At 33.3% G+C, this 24,539-nt stretch overlaps 2 protein-coding genes across 5 annotated transcripts in view; one reads left to right on the forward strand and one right to left on the reverse strand.

Annotated features, from left to right (window-relative positions):
* LOC111064328 overlaps positions 1-9,193 on the reverse strand; it is a 272,951-nt gene extending 263,758 nt beyond the window's left edge. The window contains exon 1 of the mRNA XM_039433771.1: positions 8,883-9,193. The gene's annotated coding sequence lies outside the window, so the exon portion shown is untranslated. The remainder of the gene's footprint in view (positions 1-8,882) is intronic.
* Positions 9,194-9,474: 281 nt separating this feature from the next.
* LOC111064318 overlaps positions 9,475-24,539 on the forward strand; it is a 62,104-nt gene continuing 47,039 nt past the window's right edge. For all 4 annotated transcript variants that reach the window (XM_039433802.1, XM_039433800.1, XM_039433803.1 and 1 more), the window contains exons 1-2: positions 9,475-9,617; positions 12,179-12,636. In XM_039433802.1, the coding sequence (XP_039289736.1) occupies positions 12,199-12,636 (438 nt within the window). In that variant the 5' untranslated portion in view covers positions 9,475-9,617; positions 12,179-12,198. The remainder of the gene's footprint in view (positions 9,618-12,178; positions 12,637-24,539) is intronic.

A 24,539-nucleotide genomic window follows, 5' to 3' on the forward strand; every position in this document is an offset into this window, starting at 1 on the left:
ATTTTATATCGAGGTGGATATCAAAATTCAATCCGTAAATTTATTCCCAGTACTTCAAATCAAAACTACTATCAACTTATCCACTTGAATCAAAACAAGCCCGAATAATTCCTGGGGAGTGTCTTAAACAAGTTTCAGTGCATTTTGTTTCGAGTTTTGCATTTAGTTGTCGACACTGCCAGATCCGTGCAATAATTCAGCGAGAGGTGGTCGGCTGAGGGAGGAGGTGAGAGGAGGTTTGGGTGCATGTGAGGAGGAGAAGGGAGGTTTGGAGGTGGTTAGGAGAAGAGAAGCTTTGGAGGGTTCCATGACCACAGTTGAAGACTATAAAGTCGGATCCAAATCAAGCGCGGCACGACTAAATATTACCAAACTGGTGAGCGAAGCAAGTTCGTGTTACCCAGCAATCAAACGCCCCGATGAAAAACTTAGTCCGAACAATCCCCCTCTCTCTCTCGCACCCACTCTATTCTGCTCTCTCCCTCTCACCAACTCCTGTCGACCGAGGTGTTTGGGGAATAACAAAGCCCACAGTACTTCAATTAATCACCAATGGGACTCGCTACCTCTGCGATCTCCAGAGAATAAGACTGGAATGTTCTATGAAGAGCTTTTGGCCTACATCATACGCAGGTGGAATCACGATTACATTCTCAAAAAGGGATTGTATGCTATGCAAGAATTCGGGAATTGTAATGAAGAGATTGTGGAAAATCTGTGGATATTCTATGATTGTATTAAGTTTTGATTGGAAGCAAGTCTATTAATAATCGTATTGTGGAAAGTGTAATTGTTTGTAGTTGAATATAGAAGAGGAAAAATTAGTGTCCATTATCATTCAAGCTTCAATTGAAAAGCCATCATGTTGCTTATCACAAAATACATTTGAAGAGTGAATGAATTTGACTAATAGTGAATGAATCACCGCTCATCATCCATTGAACATTATTAATCAGTGTGAATTACCAGCACCAGTCAAACTTCAAACTTCAATTGAAGTCATCATCTTGCTTATCAGAAAGTACATTTGAAGAGTGAATGAATTTGACTAAACGCGAATGAATTACCGCTCATCATCCATTGAACCTTATTGATCAGTGTGAATAACCAGCACCAGTCAAACTTCAATTGAAAAGTCATCATCTTGCTTATCAGAAAGTACATTTGAAGAGTGAATGAATTTGACTAATAGTGAATGAATCACCGCTCATCATCCATTGAACCAGATTAATCAGTGTGAATATTACCAGTACCAGATAATTGACTACTATAATTAAGTACTCTAATCATGTAATGGAGGTACCTAGTTGTGAACAGTCTATGAAAATCCAATCAAGCAAAACTATTGCATTTGAATTGTTGAACTGCATTCAAATTGCATACGTTTGTAACACAAATCCGAAAAAATCATATCCTATTTCTTCTAAAATTCTCATCTCAACTTAAAATATTGATAAAGAAGTAAACTTCATTGCTCACTGTGTGTACTCTCAATAGAACTTAGAAGTACTATTGTGAATGTGAACAATGTGAATGATGAAGTTTGAAGTTTAGTTTAAAAATCATCATTTACTGTGAAATAATGGAGGTTAAACATTGATCTTTACCATCGACAAATATGCAAACAGAAGGTTTCTCAAATAATTGTTTCAACCCGTATCCTGACTTTTGACCAAGCCTTCACTATACAAGCTACCCCTTACCATACATAATTAGGTTAATGTAGCGTTTAATTGCAGCAAACCTAATAAAAAAGCTACAAACTCTCTTTAATGTCAAAGTGGGGAACAGCCTATCAAATCAAAACACGACTCAAGTCTACAATGTCACTCTCATATTTCCCTTACCAAACATTTTTGATCTCATAGGGTTGAAACACAGACTCATCCCTTTTTTCCAAGTTAGTTTGTAAGAGGGAGAGGTGAGAGGCAAAGGGCGTGCAACAACCTTTAAGTTTGGGGAAGGGGGAACATCCTGAAGCTTGACCTTTGGCATGGTCTCATTTTGCATGCTGAACCAGTGTGCGCCCCCTCTGGCCCCCTGAAACAGGGGTTCCTCACCCTCCTTTTCAACCTCTTCACCTGGCCTGAACCATTTCGGAAATTGCGACATAATTTGGAGAAAATTGCGCGATGTTGCAAGGAAGCGAATTTTAAATTTCTGCATCATACGTGGTTGGTGCTGGAAAAATTCTTCGTTCTAGTTTTAGCCATATTGATTTCAATCTCCTATTATCAGAGCTAGGCAGAGTTGAAGTTGTGGCATCTTCCTATTATGTTATGAAATCTCTATACAAGTGGCCTTGACCCAATCCTTTGCTACAACATATTTAGCTGTGGCATCTTTATTGACCGAGCGAAGTGAGGTCTAAGATTCAAGTCGACGGTTTTGCATTTCTCTTTATGTTTATACGTTTTCATGTTTATATTTATATGTTCCGCTTTTACGGCGAAACGCGGTAATAGATTTTCATGAAATTTGACAGGTATGTTCCTCCTTAAATTGCGCGTCGACGTATATACAAGGTTTTTGGAAATTTTGCATTTCAAGGTTAGTATAAAAGGAAAAGGAGCCTCCTTCATACGCCAATATTAGAGTAAAAAACAGACTATAGAATTATTCATTATAAATCAGCTGTCGAGTGGATTATAAATTGAATACAATATCTCAATGTAACTTATTGAAAACACAGCTGTTGTGTGGACTATTTATTGCATGCAGTGAGGCATGCAATTGATAACTTGAAGCAGCATAGTATTTTCTCCCGACTTTTCTCTGCTTTCAACTCGGTAAGCTTTTGATGATAGAAGCATGTAACTGTTTACATCAAATTATTAGCATTGTCGATACAACAACCCAAACAGCCATTTATAAACAGTCATTTATACACCGATATCTCGCCGACACGACGGAATTTACTCTGATGGACAGTATTAGAAGAGACTGTGGTTTATATCTGCGCGAGGTCTACTGTTCACAGAACTACTAGTAATATTTATCTCTTTTCTGAATAGGACTTGAAAATGGCATCAATGTCCGAAACATGTTGTGATTAAATATTTAAAAAAGGGTACTAAGATTTTTATTTTTCTTTCTACTAGTAATATTATGTGGAATTTCGATACAAGTAAAGCTGGATTCCACACAACAGTGAAAATATGATTCCCATAAGTTCTTATGGGATAATTCATACTTACTGGGTCGGGCTGAGTGTGAATAGTCCAATTAGAGCTCGTGGGAATTATATTTCCACTGTTCACTGTTGTGTGCGAATCCAACTTTACGCTTTGCTATATTTATTTGAGTACACCAATACTCAAATGAGTGAACAAGACTCGATGTCAATGGAAAATTGATATTTAGATTTTTAATGATAGTTAGCCCAGGCCAGCAACTGACGTAAAGTTTCATCGGTTATTCCCGACTTACAGGTGAACAGTGTTCAGCAAAGGTGTGCACAGACTTGTGCGAAATTATCGAGCTGCATGGGAAGAAAAATTCCTAACAGACTGCATAACACCAGACACAAGCACGCACTCAAGGATATAGACTTTAGACATGAATATTGATACAAGCCCTGCCTCAAAATATGAAGAATATGAATAAGCATCACAAAAAGGCTTTCAAAATGTATCTTCTGGAAAATCATTCACCTGTGCACTGTGTTCATTAAGAGAATTCCCAGTGAAGACTCGGGAGTAGTTCAAAGTTCAGGAGTAGAGAATTTGAAATGACATGTTCCCAATCGTTTAATCCTGCGATGTACGATCTTTTCATCCTGGAGGCATGTTTAATGGTGAGAAGAAAGCCAAACATTTTCCTAAGAAACCAGCATCATCAACACTAGACAAAAAGACGATACTCATGAGTTGGCAGTCCAATCTAGACTGGCTCAACATGGGCCTAAATATCTCTGCTCTAAGGTCTACTAGTAGTTCTGTGAACAGTAGACCTCGTGCTCAGTGAGTTACATTGACCTGTTGTTATGTTTTCTCAAAAATTAATAAATAATTTATTAATTAAAAATGTCTAGAAAAAATCCTAAATAAACATAGAGCTTTCTCTCCTATATCGTACCGTGACGTGTCGTCCCGGAATGTGAGTGTGAGCGCTGTTATCAGATCTGGCTGCAACTGTCTACAACGATGATGGAAAGATACAATTTTCAAGATGTTCCAAGTGTTTGAACGGGTAGTATTATAGTCAACTGTCTACTAACGTTAATGGGAAGATACATTTTCAAGATGTTCGATGTTTTTGAACGGGTAGTATTATAGTCCACTAGACAGCTGATTTATGATGAATAATTCTATAGTCTGATTTTTACGGTAATATTAGTCTCGTTTTTCCTTTTATATTATCCTTGAAATGCAAAATTTCCAAAAACCTTGTATATACGTCGACGCGCAATTTAAAAAGGAACATATCTGTCAAATTTCATGAAAATCTATTACCGCGTTTCGCCGTAAATGCGCAACATAAAAACATAAATAAACATTAAGAGAAAAGTCAAACCGTCGACTTGAATCTTAGACCTTACTTCGCTCGGTCAATAACTGCTTACCCAACGAATTGAAAACATTGGAAAATACTGCTCAGTTGAAAAGAGAACTTAAAAGCTACCTTACCAATAGTCTTCGAGAATATCTTGAAGAAAGGACCTCACTCCATTGACGACATGAAGCAGGATGATGAAAACAAATATATTGACGACCACGGCGCTGATGTGCTTCCAGTGGGAGAATCTCAAGTATCAAGTAGGTGGCGAAATGAGATTAGATGAAATGATATTCAATGAGAAGTGTGCTATATTTCTTTGAGATTGATCTGTGAACAACCCGTTTCGCTGTAAGCCTATACACTTATCACTACTAACTGTTTTTTATTAACTCATTTTAAAATGGTATTAATATATATCGAAACATGTGGTGTGAAATAAAACAAAGTTTTTCAAAGAAGGGTAGTTTGATTTTCAATTTTTACATAGGCCTATCGCTATTATATTTTGATTCATGTTGAATTTTTTCAATGATGAAAGTATACATGAGTATCATGACGAAAGTAACTAAGATAATGCTGATGATGATGATGGTAGTAATGACCATGATAAAATTATTAACTGGAGCAGAAATTCAAAGTGAAGAGTAGGGCATGAAGACTTTAAATAGCATAGAAAGGGGAAGCTAGTGCAAGCAAACATAGATGTGTGTTAGTGTATGTGTGTAAGAGTGTGAGTACAGAAGCGGACTAAGCCATTTGCCTGAGCAAATACATGAGGAAAATACTCATTCAAAAGAAAAAATACAGATGAGTTCTGCAGAGGAAAGTTGAAACCACCATCGTATTATGCACTGAGCGAATTAATTATAAGGGTAGCATTCCAACTGAGGTTTTAATTTCAATTCATTCCATTGAAAAAAACGATAGTTCTGTTTAAACAAACTTGCTCTCAGAATGTGTATGAGAAATTCTACTTGAAAAAGAATGGCACAAGAGAAGGAAAACTATTATATTAAGCGAGCAATTTCTGTATATATATATATAATATATATATATATATATATATATATATATAGTTATGTTATGTGGTTATATGGGTATATATTTATGATCAATGGATCTCGAAAACGGCTCTAACGATTCTCACGAAATTTGGACTTGGGAAAACTCGCTGAACGACATTAAAAGGATAATTCATCCTTGGCTGAAACAGCTGAGACTTTCGTCGTCTGTGGATGGTAAAAAAGTGAGTGAGCGAGTGAGTATGTGAAAAATCAAAATATCGCATCCCCGAAATTCATAAGTTGACGTATAGCCAGCTATGAAATATAAACACGATCATTTTTAGAGAATTGTGTTCTGTTTATCAATAAATAAAAATAACGAGCGAAGCTCGGTGGCACGATATTTTTATTTCAATCATCAAATCCTTATAGAATATAATCGTATTTGACAATAGCTGTAGGTACACTTTGTATACCTAATAGTTTCAGCTCATTATAACATTGAATAATCAATCGATTATCATACTGATTGATTTTGAATCGCTTTGCAAATTGATAACGATCTTTTGCAATTAGGTTTGCCGTTTTCAACCATATTGTCTCATGCATAATCACCGGCTTCGAACTGAAATCAATTGAGACGCGAAGGTGTTTTACACTGTATACTGTATTATCCCACGCAAATCACATGTATCACAGAATCAATAAATCTTTCGTCCTCTTAAATACACATTTGTGTGTACACAAAAATACACACACTCACACGCACCGTAAACATTGTTCTACTATCCCAAGAATGATGACATTAAATGTCACCTACTTTCGAAGTTCTTCGATTCTTTTCGATATTAATTTATTAATGATAAGAGAATGAAATCGGTGATCCAGGATCAGAATTAAATTATTTATAACTTTCAGAAAGTAAGTAGAGTGTCATTTCATGTTGTTGTTTATTCATCTAGGTTCCTAGTTCAAAACCTACGTTGACTCATGTACGGTAAAGTTCTTCTCAAGTTACCATCCTTACTTGAACTGTTGAAGATGAACCACAGTTTCTTGAACGCGCCTGACCGTAATTCACAATATGTAAGTGCAATCATAGAATAAGAGAAGAGCCTTTTGTTATATCTATCTCTTCTCTATGCTACTATGTACTCTGAAGTTTACTGTTGTAAAAGGAAAATACTACACTCATTAGTGGACTATATGTTTCTATAGTGAGGTTCACGTTATAATGGTAGTGTTTGATTAGCAATGGTATTGCTATCCTTGTCTATCATTCAACAAAGCGGATAGCGTTATCTCTTTCTCGCTTTGCTCTGTTACCAGATCGTTTCTTAACAATGTAGAATTAGTAATTAATCAACAAAATATTTAAGCTAATCTTGATTATGTAAATTCATTAGGAATTTATTGAAAAATATAATTTCTTGCATAATAGAATATAATTTATTATTTTAAACGAGAATGAACAGTTAATAATACATCAATAAACCTGTATCAGCTACCGTCTATAGAAGGCATTGACAAGACAGAGGATCGGCGACGTTGTTCTCCTATCTTTCTCCACTGCCATTATAATGTGGACCTCACTATATCTACTGTATAAGCTTCAGTCACTTCTTAGAATGAAATAGGCTCCATCATTCTTCTCAAAAAGATGTGAATTATAAATCCGAACATTCATCTTGTAATAGCCCTAGGTACTAATATTATACTTATCACTGGATATCTCGGAATATCTTGGGAAATTCTAATGTGAATAGGATATGACAATTTTCCAGCTAGCAATGTTACATTCCTTTAAAATTTCTACCGTGGAAATGACATGAAAGCTTTTTCCATGACTAAGAAATCTCATCGAATAAATGACTAATCAATAACCACCAAATTATAACTAAGAATCACAGGAGTAGCGACAGTCATTAAATTCTACCTTTATATTGATTGAAATACAAAATTTAATAAGCAAGTTCACTATTTCATTCTATGATCATTCCATAGATTCAAATCAGGTATATAATACAACATGTTTACCTGAGGAGATCTATACTACATCTTGATTTTTCTAAAAATAGGAATCATGGATAAAGTATAAGGGAAACCATTGCTTCCAGTAGGTTTTTTGTAAAAAATATACCGATTTTGAATTATTTGGCAGGTAATTCATATGACAATTACCGGTACTATTGATTCAATGAAAGTGAATTGAGCTCTAGGAACATTCGTTACTTGAATGGAGGTCTTATCAACACATAATTAATAATCATAATTACCTCATTATTATCATTATCAAAAGCTGAAGAAGAACAAATACTACATGAACTACGGTACTAATATGCTACAATACTAAACAGAAAATACTAATAAAACTACATATGATTATAAATTAATATGATTTGAAACATATAGTATTACGATTTTCAAAAAGCATGTATTATAAAATGTTAATGAGAGGTGATCATATTCCAAATAATAATTTAAAAGTTCAAAATCAAATTTATTAAAATACAAAACATTCAACAAAAATGAAAATACAAGAAATACAATCAAAATACAATAAAAAACAAGAACAATGCAATCAACATAAAAAAGAAAGTACAATCAAATTATAAAAAGATACAATAAAAATACAAAAGCAAATCAATCAAAATAAAAAAAAACAATTAAATTAATCTAAATACAAAAGCAATACTATCAAAATACAAAAAGATACAATAGAAAATACAGAAGTAATACAATAAAAATACACACAATACAACTAAAATACAAAAACAATACAATCAGCAAAATACAAAATCAGGAATAAAATCAAGATACAAAAGGAATACAAAAAGGAACCGTTAAAATACAAAAACAGTGCTATCAAAATACAGACTACAGATGGAAAATTACAGAAACTTAGAAATTACATTATCATCAACTTGTGATTTTTGTTTAGTAATAATTTAAATATAGACAATACAATAAAAACAAAATATAAACAAATAATTAAAAAATAAAAGGTGGTTAGTGAGGTTATAATAATTATTATTCTAATTATAAGGAATGCTCAGCATAGCTATACAATAAATACAATGAATTATTTGATTAATTCACTAGACCGTGAATCAGCACTAAGAACAATTTCTTTGGAAAATTTAGGAGAGTCAGCATGGGAAGTAACCTCTTCCATTACATGATGAACCCTTAGATATAGATCTCCATCCATATTTTCAAAGAGGGATGATTGATTTCAATCAAGTTCATGTTTCATCATGACTATTCTATAATTCCAAGTAGGTAGTCTGCAATCGGTTTTTTTATTCAGAATTTCAGAGTCATCATTAATCAATATTTATCATTATTGCTAATATAAATTACTAGAAAAATATTTACCTTTTATTGCTGATGAGAATTTTGTACACAGATTCCAAAACAACTTCATCTTTAAAATATGATTGTAAAAAATATCTATTTTTGCACTGTTATCTTTTTCTACACTAAGCCTAGACACATTGGTGACTGGAATATTATTAAGCACACTTCTAAAAAATAGTCAGTTCAATGAAATCTAACATTCATAACAATAGAAAACTATAACAACGGGAGTAACAACAACAATGTTTTATCACACTACTTGAAACGAGTAACTACCCTAATTTAAAATTTTATAAGCTGGTACATAGTACTCTACATTGTTTAAATGCGCGAACATTGACGTTTGCAATCAAATCTGCGCACGTAACTGTACGGTACAAGCTTACCAACAGAGCGGATTGATCATTGTTGCGGATCGCTCTAGCAAAATATGAAAATGAATATGATTTGGATCAAATTGATGATTAAATACTGAGAAAAATATTAAATTACTACTTCGAAAGCATAATTTGAAAACCAAAAATTCAAAACCCAATTCATATTGAACTAAATACAGTCGATAGTTGGTTAACATGCTTCTCAACGCTTGGCAACACTGACTACAGCCACTCTCGGCAAATATGGCATTGAAATTATTCAGTCAATCGAAAATCTTGTATGGAGTTATCCTGTGTGTAGTGGTTCAATGTTAGTTGTTTGGTGTTTTATTTGTTTAAATGTTTTGAATAAATAATTTATCTCAGACATTTAACCGTAAGTTGATAATAACTCTACTTACTCGGCTAGTATTATGACAATTTTTAGATTATCCGTTGTTCTTTCCTATACAATTTCAATAACCTTACAATACTTGTAATTGATTTTTTTGTTTGGAATGACTCACCAAAGAATCAACTGACAATATGCAATCCTTTTTATGTTTTGTAATGATTAGAATTCATAACATAAATTTTACTGACATCCCATCGATGTGTTGTGGTTGAAATTTACCAAAAAACGTTGAAAGCTGTTTATTGTTTTCGTAAGGTTAGATCTATCAATGTTTATATGAATGAAAGCCAAACCATATTTTCATTTCTCTTACTAATGTAATGCTTAGGCTAAAATTAATAATTAAACTTTACAAGGGATGGTTTCATCTTATGTGATTTATTGAACTATCGCTGAAAGATGCTGAAACTTTATTGCATTAATTGTTACATGATAGAATAATTTTTCTTGTGTCATAACTACTAAGAGTTTATGTACCTTGGCTCACAATTATATTAAAAGCTAAAAATACCTACAATGTAGCATAGTCACATCTACGGACTATGACACTATAACTAACCTAGCTTCCCAATAACATATATTTTCTTTGTATCTCCAACAAACATTAATAAATCAAACTTTATTAGAGCACACCAATTAAAATGATTAAGATTGCTAAGCTTATTTGTCATAGGTTTAATAAAATCGGAATTATTGATTGTCACAGACTATTGGCAAATATTTAGTAGGTAGGTACACATTTCATATTTTTCTCAACTAAATTATATTAGTCTGCAAGTTGTCAATTTAGTGTTGAAGCCTCATTTTAAATCTCAATTTGTAAGCGACGACTATACGACTCTAGCCGCGCGACGACTGTATTTACAACTGTATTATATTACTGTTTAATATTATTGTAGCTTCTCAATAGTAGACTACAATTTGGTAGTAGTATACAATTATTATACAGTTAATAATTATTATATTATTAAGGTATGATCACATTAGATGCACGTTTGAGCAAGTGAACCAAATTAAGAAAGAGCCATAGAAACACGTTTTGACTTGTCTGTTGCTGCTCACACTGAACGCGTGCACTTGCTGGTGACGTTCAGTTTGAGCAGCAACAGACAAGTCACAAGGTGTTTCTATCAATCTTTCCATCATCAATCAATCTATTATCATATAGTTGTTTGTAAGGCTGGACACTAACGGAAGAACAAGTGTGATAAACATGCATGCCTTGCATGTTTATCGTAGACATACACATGTTCATCATCAGCGAGAGGCTTCTAACATCAAATAATAAACCAATAACAATAAATAAACTAGTGGAAACTACAACTTATAATGTTAGAAAAATAATTTAACATCAAATAGAGCAGTAAAGGAAAAAATAAACAAAATATCGATGATACATTAACCTAACCTCAAAAATTTTGTTCGAAGCCTTTCCCTGATGACACAACATGTATGACAAGCACGTCATTTGATGATTCCCCGGTCACCAGACCGCGGAGAAGACGTGACAAGTAACAAGTAAGTAAGTAACATGCGTATTCACACAATCATGTTCAACACACTCGTTCTGTCGTTAGTGGCCACACTAAGGATTTGAGCCCAATAGCATAGATCATTATGATTGAAGAGTGCATATTCAAATCTTAAATATCAGTTAGTAATGTATCAAGATATTCAAGAGTAATATTTCTGTCAATTTCTTACAGGAATCTGCGATACCACAGAGATACCAGCCAGTCTGCGCTTAGAAATTGTACCTAATAGGTTATCATAATATTATACCTTCTTACCTTATACCTTCTTCTTCATCTATTACTGATACTTGTAGAATCGATCTAGGATCTTATAATAATATTCTAAGTTCAATTATTGAACATCCCAGTTACTCATGGATCATGAAATTTGAGACTAATTTCTATTGATTTCACCGTAGAACTTACAATACAACGAAGATGCCAGCCATTCGTCGCTTAGAAATTGAAACTAATAGCATAGAGAAACAATAGCATAAGTAGATATCCCATGGTATAGGGCGTTTATGTCGCAACTTTTACTGTTATCTCAAGCCGATAGTTCATGTAAATCTTTCACTGGTGACACTGGTAGTCTCTCATATTGTGCCGTTCATACACTCCCACCCCAACAAAACAGTAAAATTCGACAATAATCAACAGTAATCGGCTTGAGATAACAGTAAAAGTTGCGACATAAATGCCCTATACCATGGGATATTTACTTACGCTATTGTTTCTCTATGCTAATAGCAAATCAGTTTCTTATTGAATGATGGAATCTAACTTGTGATTTCTTTTTCAAGGAACCAACAATAACACGAAGATGCCAGCCATTCGTCGCTTAGAAATTGAAACTAATATCAGTTTGTTATGAATGATGGAATCTAATTTATGATTGTTTCCCCCAGGAACCAACAACCACGAATATGCCAACCACTCTTCGCTTAGAAATTTAGGCTAAACTAATATCATTTATAAATATCAGTTCCTTATGAATGATGAAATCTAATTTATGATTTCTTCCCCCAGGAACCAACAATACCACAAAGATGCCAGCAAGCGGTCCCGTGTACCAGCCGACCACCGTCGGCTACGAGCAACAGAACGAGTGGTCCCGGCCGGGCAGCTATCTCTCTCAGACCGTCAGCAACGGCCTCCGCGGCCCCCGCTGCGTCCAATGGCTCCTGCTGGCCATCGGCTGCTTCTCCCTGGCGGCCGGCATTATAATGGTGGTCGAGGGCACAGTGGAGTTCGCCGACACCCAACAGACCCAGCTGGAGGACAAGGACGGAAATAGGAGAACCGGGGAGGAGTCAACGTCTGTCAACGTCATACTGACGGGAATTGGAGGGCTACTCATTCTGACGGGTATTCTGCTGTTGGGCGCCTATATAAGGCTGATGCGACGGAGGAAGGGAGTCTGGTGTTTTCCTAGCAAAGAGCAACGGTTAGCCAGGCAATTGGATACGCAGAATACTAACGGACAGGTGAGTTTTTCAATACTACATTCATTTAGATTAGTTTTCATTAAGATCAATTAAGATTATTAAGATCATTAGCTCATTTATATTGGACCACTCTTAAGATTCATTATATTGGATCACTCTTAAGATTCATTAGATCATTATATTGGATTACCCTTAAAATTCATTAGATCATTAATATTAGTTTCAGTGAAATTTGTTAGGTTAGGTTGAAGTTAAAAGAATGACACAGGATCGAATGAAGCCTAGAGAATGGTTGAAGAACCCGACGCTTAACGGCAAAAGGGCATGAAGGAGAAGGTTAGGTTAGGGTCCTTTACAAACGGTACTTGCAGGTTTTGTATGTTCTGTACATGGTTCAAGGCACTGGGAATCATTCTTAGCTACAGGAAGTAGGCTACCTTGATATTGAGTGTGTGAGGATGTTACATCTTTATAAATCTATCAAGGTGGTCACTGGTCCCTGAGGTGGTAATTTTCTCCCAACTAGGGAAGTTTCTAAGGCGCATGTTTACGAACGCTAATGCCGCGGCGTTGGCAACGCTGAACCAAGTTATACACAGCGTTGTGGGCGCGTACTATGGAAGTACCATTGCCAAGTTGAACCCGACGCTACTAACGCTCGTATAACATAAGCCTAAGGAGATGATTCCCTGATCTTTAAGAATATCACCTTCATAGTTTTCCAGTCTTCAAATTTCTAAGGTTGAAGTAAAATGTATAAGAATGTATCATCCTCATACACTCTGTATCAAGGTACGCTAATGGTAATTCTCAGAGCTTCAAGACATGTTGGAAATTCACAATATATTTTATATGACTGTAAGCTACTGTTTGTAAATGTGAAAATCTGTTATTCAATTGGCTTCTTATTTCATCAAGTGTATTCATCACTGAAATAAGATGGTTATTAAATTTTGGGATATTAATAGATGTAGATGAATAATAATAAAACAATTTGGGATAAGGATAAGTTTGTTAGGATCACATGTCTATATTGATACTTGAACCTCTATATTTCACACAATATTCCATCAAGTGTATATCACTGAAATAAGACGATACTGGTTATTAAATTTTGAAGTTGAGGATATTAATAAATGTAGGTGAATCAACATCGAGTTAAATTTAGGATAAGGAGGTTTGTTAGGATCACATGTCTATATTGATACTTGAACCTCTATATTGTACTCATTATTCCATCAAGAGTATATCACTGGAATAAGACGATACTGGTTATTAATTTTTGGGATATTAATTAATGTAGATGAATAACAATAAATCAATTTGGGATAAGGATAATTTTGTTAGGATCACATGTCTATATTGATACTTGAACCTCTATATTGCACTCATTGTAACTTCAACTTTGTCTCTCCATCAAGAGTATATCACTGGAATAAGTTGATACTGGTTATTAAATTTTGGGATATTAATTAATGTAGATGAATAACAATAAATCAATTTGGGATAAGGATAAGTTTGTTAGGATCACATGTCTATATTGATACTTGAACCTCTCTATATTGTAATTTGAAAAGTCTATTAATAAATTACACATTCTATCTATTTCTCTAAAGTTAGTGTAGATTAAAACAATCTTCCTATAACACCAATCTTAAGTGAGAATAGAACAGTGATGATTCACTTGACGAGTAGGATATGATTGGTAGAACTCTGTCTATTCTTCAAACAATTTGTCCCGTTTGTTTATTGAAACAATGCTTTGCTGTGACTTCAATACAATTGAGTTTTCTGATCCCAATGAAACACAGTTGGGAACGTATAACGCTGCAGTTATTGAGGTCATGATATTGCGTTAACGAACCATTCAAATATTGAGTGCTGAATTTGAACTTATTTCAGTTCACTTCTAAAGAAGCTTTGAAGATTAGTATTGAACACAGTCCTTTCCTAACTTCAAATCCCACGTGGAAATGATTGAAATTAACTTAAAGTGACATGAAAACTTTCATTTGAAAAATAATTCCTTACCCACCATAATCGAGATATTATCAACATTGATTTTGGCTAATTCCTGATTTAGTTGTTGTTTATCCTCATTTACTTCTCGCAATGTGAAAATCATTTTATGTTGTCATCAATTCGAATTCTAATACAGTACTCAAACGCTCTCAATTAAATTCTAACCTATCAGTTTTTATAGTATTCAAATAAGGTTGACTTTCCCATACTGTCAACCAGCTACGTTAACTTTTCATGTCTTCCATATTAAGAAAATCAAGCTTCAAAGATACCTTCCATATTTAGAGAAAGATATTAGTGGCTTCTGGTGCAAGCATGGCTAATCAGTTTGACGTTTTAAGTAAATATCCAGAACATAAACAATTTTATGTACACTCGTGGCTAATCAATTGACATAAATTACGCGTCATGAAAACAGATTCGGTTATACTTCTTTTCTTGGTGACAGCTTTCTAATCAAGATCATAAAATTTAAGTTCTGATTCACGCGTATTTCAGAATGTATCGATCCTTTCATTCAAATTCGAATTTATTCTTTAAAAAAATAAATTTCACTGTGATTTACGTAAAGTACACTACCTACTTGTTCTTCTCAGAATAAATCTTGTAAATATCCTAATTTTATGACTATGAACGTGAATCCTATTGTTGTATCAAATTAATTATTATAGTTTAGTTGAAACTATATTGAAAGTTAATTTCTCATGCTAATTGAAGAATATATCGACGGCTTCCATGTTGTCGCTAACTTGCCTTTACCAACGGATAATTTAGTCTCATTTTTCTAGATTGCGTTTCAATTGGTAATAAGTTACCGCTCATCCTGAAAAGAATTGAAAATACCCAGACATTTAAAACCCAATTGAAAAAGTATTTAATTGATGCAGCTTTTTATAGCTTACAAGAGTTCCTTTCAGATTGAACTAACCTCAAAGAATTAAAATATGACGGGTAATTAGAATAGGGCTGTATTATCGACTTATATGTTCACTTGACTATTCCGTATGGATTGGTATTTATACACTTTGACTGTTCTGTACTGTATGGAATTGAGTATTCATAAAGATGCGTACAGATATACGCGCCGCGAACTTGAGCAATTCATTTTTAATCAGCTGACTATATCTGTATTTTTACAGAAACGGTAAGATACAGATATAAAAAGCTTTGCATCAGCTGATTAAAAGTGAATTGCTCATGTTCGCGGCGCGTATATCTGTACGCACCTTTAGAATGACTTGCCTTATACTCCCTCCTGGAGTCTACAAGACGAAATCTTGGAAAAAAATTGTTTTTTCAAAGAATACGTTTTAGCAGTTTTTCTGTCTTTAAAAGAATGTGACACATTTTTACGTTCCTTGTCCTGTTAGCTATTACCATATTTTTCTATTAATTACATACTTCAATAGATTAATAATATTTTTCATAAAACATGTAATAGATTTTTCAAAATTTGTTCCATTCAGTTTATTTGATTCAAGGCTGTGCAAATGCTAAAAATAAACTTTCTACTCGTGATATTTTTCAAAGTTTTTCGATTCGTTTATCATTAAGCTATCAAAATGAAGAAGTTTTCTCAGGAAAACATTTTTTTCCGATCATTACTTTTTGAGATATGAGCGCCTGAAGTTTGAATTTTTGGGACAGAATATTTCAAATTCGGTAAGATATACATCCATGAGATTTAGATTATGGATTCTTCATGGTATTGTTTATCTAATAAAACAAAAATTTTCTGAAAATATCCATTTTTGAAAAAGTTATTCAATTTACCAAAAAAATAACTCAACAAAAAGTTGTTTTTGGTTATTTTTAGTAAATTGAATAACCATCTTAAAAATGGATATTTTCAAAAAAATTTTGTTTTACTAGATCAACAATACCATGAAGAATCTATCCTCCAAATCTCATGGATTCATCTCTTACCGAATCTGAAATGTTCTGTCCCAAAAATTTAAACTTTAGGCGCTCATATCTCAAAAAGTAATTATCGGAAAAAAAATTTTCCTGAGAAAACTTTTTCATTTTGATAGCTTAATGATATACGAATCGAAAAACTTTGAAAAAATATCACGAGTAGAAAGTTTATTTTTAGCCTTTGCAAAGCCTTAAAGTTTGCGTTCAGTCCAGACTTCTTCTAAAATCCCAAAATATTACAAAATTCTCCTCAATCCAAAATATCCAAAGACAATTATTTAATAATTTGAAAGGAAATATTGACAGAACTAATAAATAAACATCAAATCGATTCTCATTATGCACCAGTTTCATCATCATTGTAATCTTATGACGCATACCAATGACTTATTTTTAGCTGTCTCTAGGTAGTTCACTACAATCAACATGCACTAATAGATGATATAATTACCATAATGTATCATCAATATGGTGAATGACTTCCTTATTTTGCCTCCCCCCACCCACTCCTCAGTCTGTCACACACGAACATGTGTGTGTAGAGGTCATGTAAATTAGTAACGGGAAGAGTGATTCCTTCTGCCTTCACGGTGCCCTTGAGTGTTTGACATTTCAGCCGTATTAGGATTTGTTTTACATGTTTACAGTGAGTTGTTCTGTGTATCATCCACCAATGTCATTGCTCTCATTGAAGTATCTCACTTTAATTGCTGAAAGTAGATTTTTATAGTACTGTACTTGTTTTCAGTACTAAAACTTGTTTAGATTAGCGTTGCTTCTGTTGGATTTTTGACGGTTTGGATGATCTAGGAATGAAATTTGTTGACTGTATTGTGTCAGTATTTGAAACTGTACTTGTTTTCCAGTGCTAAACTTGTTTTGATTACCGTTGCTTCTGGTAGATTGTTGATGGTTTGGATTTAATGGAATTTGTTGAATACAAATTGGTGTTATGGAACTGGTCCATAATTAAAACACACTGTTTTGACAACATAAACCGTGTTTATCAGCGTTGATGTAAGGATGGTTTTTTTGAGAATTTTATTTCATTTATTAGACAAAATACTACAATCATAATATAATTTTGACATTGGAGGAAAAACTAGGCTTAGCCTGTACTATTTCTCTCCAAAAATTTTGATAAAAAGTTAATGTTGTTCAAAAGTTGAGGTTATGATATTACACACTGCTTCGTCACTTGGTTTTTGGTCCAGGAATAATGATTCGAAGATTTTGAATTTGGAAGGTTGATGCTATACTCCAAATGAATCGCAGAATGTATCACAATTAAAAAAAAACTTGAAAATAGTTTTTCATCTATTTATTAGAAAATGAGAATTTAATTCCCTACTGACATTAACTGATATTCAAAGAAGTTTCTGATTTATTCTTATTGTAATACTCTTGAAAAATCAAAATACTACTTTAGAATGGAATACAATAAAAGTTGACTAGTACCCTTTTATTTTATTACAACTCTAGTTTAAAGTCTTCAAAAACCATTTTCAATTGAAATGTCATTTTCACTAGAAAGTGGCTCGTATAGAGTTGAAACTATTTCAGTCATCTAATTTTATTAAATAAAAATTCATTTATACATTGATACATAGGTTAAAATATAATTCTCAAATTAATGTGAATGATTGGGAGAGGAACAACAGGCTTGAAGCCCAAAACTGTTCCTTTCCCAAATTTAGATAGAAATTGTCCAAAAATACCCAATTTTGAGTCCAAAATATTTATAAACTAGAAATTTAGGAAAGTTGAAACCCAAATTAAATAAGAATACTTCACTAAATCAGCAACTGAAAAATACTGTATTAATAATTGAAAATTTTGAATTTTCTTTTTAATTTATATTTAAACGTGGATATTGGTGGTTTTATTAGTTTGTTTATTCAGTAAGCACGATTTGCAATCCAGTTATTGGTAGGATTAATATTGTTAATTTGGTAATTAATATTGGTATGGTTATGAATTATACTAACCCATTTACTATCCTACTATAATCCTCATTCTCTTCACGTTATAGTCTCTTATGCCACTATAGTGTGGTATATAGAGTAGTATATATTTTTCCACTAAATATTTGTCCACCCTATGTGAATAATGTGGATGTTGAAATAACTCTCACATCACTACTAAATCCAGGCTAATTTTAATACGCTACTTGATCCATAGAAAATAATAGATCTCCGCCCTCAATCTAATGATATTCTCGTTGAATACATTGGGCTGGAGAATTCAGTGCAGCCCTCTAATTTTAATCATGATTCAGCACTTTCTGCATCTTACTCAACTCTAGAATTGAGTTGACCTTTGTGGGTAGTTTCATTGCCATCACGTTCTTGACTCTGACGCGTTCCTATCTTGTCTTTCATCCCATCAATCTCCATTTTTATAGAGAGTGGTGTTGGAGGGGTGTAAAATCGACAGCGGTAGCTAATAATAGATTTTGTTGTTACAATCCATTAAGACCTGTATTTTCATAAGTAATTGAAATCATTTTATGGATTTTTTGATAAAGATACCACGGTTTTCCGTTAAAAACAACTATAAAGATGAGTAAATTGTTTAAATCACATAAATTATAATCTTAGACCTAATACAATAAGAAAATATGAAATATATAACACCAACTCAGCTCTTCTTAGAAGGCAACTTTAATACATTAGCAGTAAATTCATAAATATACTAGAAAGTGAATTTCCACTTAATAATTTCCGAAATAATAAACACAGAAAAAGAGCCATAGAGGCATGGCTAAACTTGAATTATTTCCAATCGTTGACTTTTATACAATAATAAACTTCATATTATAAATTATATTTTCGAACACTTCATACGCTAGATTCAAGTTTATATATTACATCCCTGATTAAGCTGATTTACGACTCACACTGGCGCACAAGGAATCTTCCTTTTGCCGGTGTTTTTGCCTCACCTACTGTACTTATGCATGTGATCATAAATTGAATCTTCATTTTAAAACTATTGTTTGTAATGTAAAGGATATCATTTCGTTATTATATAACTTATATAAAGACGCCAACTCAGCATGCTAATTTCAATGACTCATTCCTTCAACCTGCCTGGTATTTAGTGTCATATTTTCACAGAGAACTGTGTGAATAATTTTCAAGTTCATTCTAATAATTATGTCACGATTTTTTAAAGGAAAACAAGATGGAATTCCAATGCTTGAAATACGTTAAGTACATGTGACAGTTCATATCATTTAGACAACAAATTCCAAGAGTGTCAAATGTATTCTAAATTAAAATTTGCATCATCTATTTGTCACTCGGAATTACCTACATTGTGTTCTTATCCTATTAATACCCGTACGCGTATATAGACCTACATAGTAATTGAATTAATTTCATGGCATTTTTAGATAGTGATACTATGTTACTGCATTAAAAACAACAGTAAAAATGAGTAACCAATAACAGTTTCCATTGATTTATTGAACGTAGATTGTTGTGCCTATGTTGAAGGTGCGTCATAAAATTGAAATAAACTCGCGCCCAAACACTTTGTCTTTATGAGTAATAAACACTTTTATCAGTTCATATTTTTGATCAATAGTCAGCTGCTTTGTTGCCAGTTTGAGTCACTTGTTAGCAATTAGAGAAGAGTTATTGATTTCTGAGAGTAAGGAAAAGCTGAGAAAATAATATTTACTCATCTTTCTCATTCATTGCAGACACTCGATGACAACTTTTATAATGGGGATTGATTTATAGATTGTGAGACTATGGGGTGATAAATTTTATGTAGTTTGTATCACCATTTAAATAGTAGGTAACTTATTTATTAGGACAATTTTTGTGTGATTGAATTTCAGATTCATTTATTAATACTAGTAGTTCTGTGAACAGTAGACCTCATGCAGTCTCATCTTAAATATCTGGTGTCACCAGTTCACCGGCTTCTCCAGACATCTGTGTAATGCATGCAATGAATAATCCACTTGTCAGCTGATTGATTATGAATAGCTCTATAGTCTGATTAATCCTATCTTGAGAGTAGGTGATATAAATATAGTAATATCGGAGTATGGAGGAATTCCTTTACCTTTCATATTATCCTTAAAATGTAAAATTTCAAAAAAAACCTTGTGTATACATCGACGCGCAGTTGTAAAAGGAATATTCCTGCCAAATCTGATAGAATTCTATCAACGCGTTTGGCCGTAAATGCGTTACATGCATACAGACAAAAGAAAATGCGAGTTAAAACATAGACCTCACTACGTTCGGTCAACAATTATAAATCATATAACTATGACTGAGAGAATTTAATTGATAATAATTGTCTTCATTAAGGGAGGAGTTAGGACTCTAGGTAAGATCGTTCGTTTGTGTGCTACTTGTAATAATTCTAATAAATATTACACGTTTAAACTCAAATGCTTATTTCCACTATGAATATTGTTGCTAATGATTATTAGATGATCTCAGAAATTGGTTGTTTGATCATAATATACTTGTTAGGTACACTGCAGTAAAAGACGATGTCAAGTTTAAAGTTTCTTTAACTTTTTTCTGAAGAGATTCAGTAAGTACTGCATTGCACTAGAGGAACTTTCAACTACTTTTTTAAAGATTCAGCCCCTTCTCACACTTGTGTTTCTCTCTCTCTCTCTCAACTCTTTCCTGAAACACCTCAGAAACTGTCGGTTGTCTCAGTCTTTGTTAGATGTTTTATTTCATCTATTTTCCAAATATTTACCACACAGTCTTTGTTAGACGTTTTATTTTATCAATTTTTTCAAATACCGTATCAACCACATCATCAACAAACAGATTACATAAATCAAATTAATAAACTCGATACAATCTCATAAGAAACTTCAACAGCTATTCCAAATTTGAATTCACCACGTCACTCTACTTGAAAATTCATGACACACTCTTTCTCCTGTAATGTTTCCTGTGTTTCTATATTTAGAACACGCTAGGAAGCTTTTCCATTTCTTTCTTTCTATATATCTGCACAATTTCTTTACTCTCTCATAGCATTCTTTATGCTATGAAATGTACTAGGCATTCTGAAATGTATGCCTATGAAATGTACTTATGTATGCCTAGCTAAATGTATTTATGCTATGAAATTTACTCAAAGCATGCTGAAATGAAATGTAATAGGCCCCTTTGTAGACTCTACTGTATTTATCTCTCTTACCATCTTCATGTATTAGAGTGAGAAAAAGAATGATATATGTAGACTACAGTATTTATCTCTCTCTCTACTAACAGGTAACCCGTGCTTCGCAAGGTTCCAATTAAAAACTATATCAACTGAAAACTTGACGTACCGGTTATGAAATCTTGAATAATTTAAAATAAGCCTATAACCATCCTCGGTAAATTTAGAATCAATACGCAAAATTTCAAGTTAATCAGTTGAGTAGTTCAGATGTGATGATGCGTCATTCGTGAATTTCCTATCTCGTACGTGTTTAAGCCAATTCTTTCCTTTTCTATATTATAGTACCATGTATGGTCGGTTTACAGTAGTGTTTATCTCTTTTACTATCCTACTCCTTCATTTAAGAGTGTGCATAATATCATAAACCGACCATACAATGTTACTATAACATAGAAAAGGAAAGAATTGGCTTAAGCACGTACGGGATAGGAAATTCACGAATGACGCATCATCACGTCTGAACCACTCAACTGATTAACTTGAAATTTTGTATACAGTGTGAGTGAGAAAAAGAACTGAATTGAAATGTACTAGGCCCCTATTTATCTCTTTTACCATCTTTATGTATTAGAGTGAGAAAAAGAATGATACTATGTAGACTCTACAGAATTTATCTCTCTTACCATAATCATGTATTAGAATGAGAAAAAGAATGATACTATGCAAACTCTACAGTATTTATATCTCTTACCATCTTCATGTATTAGAGTGAGAAAAATAATGCTACAATGCAGACTCTACAGTATTTATATCTCTTACCATCTTCATGTATTAGAGTGAGAAAAATAATGCTACTATGCAGACTCTACAGTATTTATGTCTCTTACCATCGTCATGTATTAGAGTGAGGAAAAAATTGGTACTATCACTATGTAGACTCTACAGTATTTAATCTCTCTTCGCATCCTACTCTTCCATGTTGAAGTGTAGGTATCAGAGTGAGAAAAAGAATTGAAATGAGAAGGAAATAATGATTGAGAAGGAAGAGGCCGGTGTAAAAGCGTGCTTTTATCAATCAGCCAGCCATAAACGTAGTAACGCATCCGTGAATGAATATGCGATTTATTTGCACTTGTGCATCATCTGTACTTCCTGTTAACTCCTATTGTCTATTCGGACTCCAATTGTTTTTAAATAGACGGATCCTATAGCGAGGTCCACGTTATAATGGTAGTGGAGGAAAATAGAAAAACAGCGTTGTCAATTCTCTGTCTTGCCGATGACTTCCATAGAAGATAGCTTACGCCGGTATATCTGATAAAATATTAACTGTTCATTATTTTTCAATTATAAGAAATACATTTTCCAACGATTGAATAATAAATTAAACTAGTAGTTCTGTGAACAGTAGACCTCACGCAGTATTCTCATCCACAAGTACCTGATTGAAACTATAGACCTTATGGAAATACAGCAATAGACTGGCTTCTCCACACATCTGTGTAATCACTAGTCAGCTGATTTATGATGAATAATTCTATAGTCTGATTTTTAATCTAATATTGGCGTATGAAGGAGGCTCCTTCTTCCTCGTATATTATCCATGAAATGCAAAATTTCCAAAAACCTTGTATATACGTCGACGTGCAATTACAAAAGGAACATACCTGTCAAATTTCATGAAAATTTACTGAAATTTATTTCATGGAAATACCGAGTTTCGCCGTAAATGCGCAACATATAAACATTTAAACATTAAAACATTTAAAGATTAAGAGAAATGCCAAACCGTCGACTTGAATCTTAGACCTCACTTCGCTCGGTCAATAAAAAGACTAAGATATTGTCAGTTTCTAATTATCAATAAATCTGTGGTTTTTGACGATTTCTTAGTATTTTTATTTAATATGAATAATTACCACAATATCAACTTCTCAACTACACAAAAAGTTGAAATTATAAATTTTTGTAATTGAGATTAAATATGGTGTAAATTCATTACATTTCTACATTGTTAAAAAGCGACTTGGCAAGATTGCGGAGCTAGAAAAGGCTAGCGCTATCTGCTCTGTCGAATTATAGACAAGGATAGTCTATAAAACATCAATGCTAATCAAATACTGTCATTTTAATGTGGACCTTACTATAGGAATAATTATATTGTTCGGAATCAGCTTTCCTCTTGTATTTTTCTGTTTTCGTGTGCTGAATTAATAGTGTTTAATAGAGACTGTTGAGATATCAACATGTTACAAATATTTGTTCAGTGACTAGCTAATTTTTTGTCTCTTCAAAGTTGTCATAATTTCTTACTGTGGAGATTATTGTGTTTATAGTAAATTAATATAAAAACTGCTGCAAGATGTAAACGTTAAGGTACGCACAGATATACGCGCCGCGAACATGAGCAATTCACTTTTAATCAGCTGATGCCAAGCTTTTTATATCTGTATCTTACCGTTTCTGTAAAAATACAGATATAGTCAGCTGATTAAAAGTGAATTGCTCATGTTCGCGGCGCGTAAATCTGTACGCACCTCAAAACACACGTGTGTCATCAACCAAGTTTAATAAATTTCAATTTTTTCCAAGGCAACACACTTGATTCCACCAAAAATGTTTTGAAAAGAATAGTTGGTCATCTCTTATTTCCCTGTCATTTCACTTTACATGAGGGTAATAATAACGTTGTTCCAACATGGTTTTACTTTTACAGCATTCTTATTTCAAAAGTTATGATACGTGAAGCATATTTACTGAAGTGAGGTCCACGTTTATAATGGCAGTGTTTGATAAACATTGGTGTAGGTGTCCTTGTCTATCATTCAACAAAACAGATCGCGCTA

The sequence above is a fragment of the Nilaparvata lugens genome, chromosome 8 (assembly GCF_014356525.2).
Source record: "Nilaparvata lugens isolate BPH chromosome 8, ASM1435652v1, whole genome shotgun sequence".
NCBI classification, from domain to species: Eukaryota; Metazoa; Arthropoda; class Insecta; order Hemiptera; family Delphacidae; genus Nilaparvata; species Nilaparvata lugens.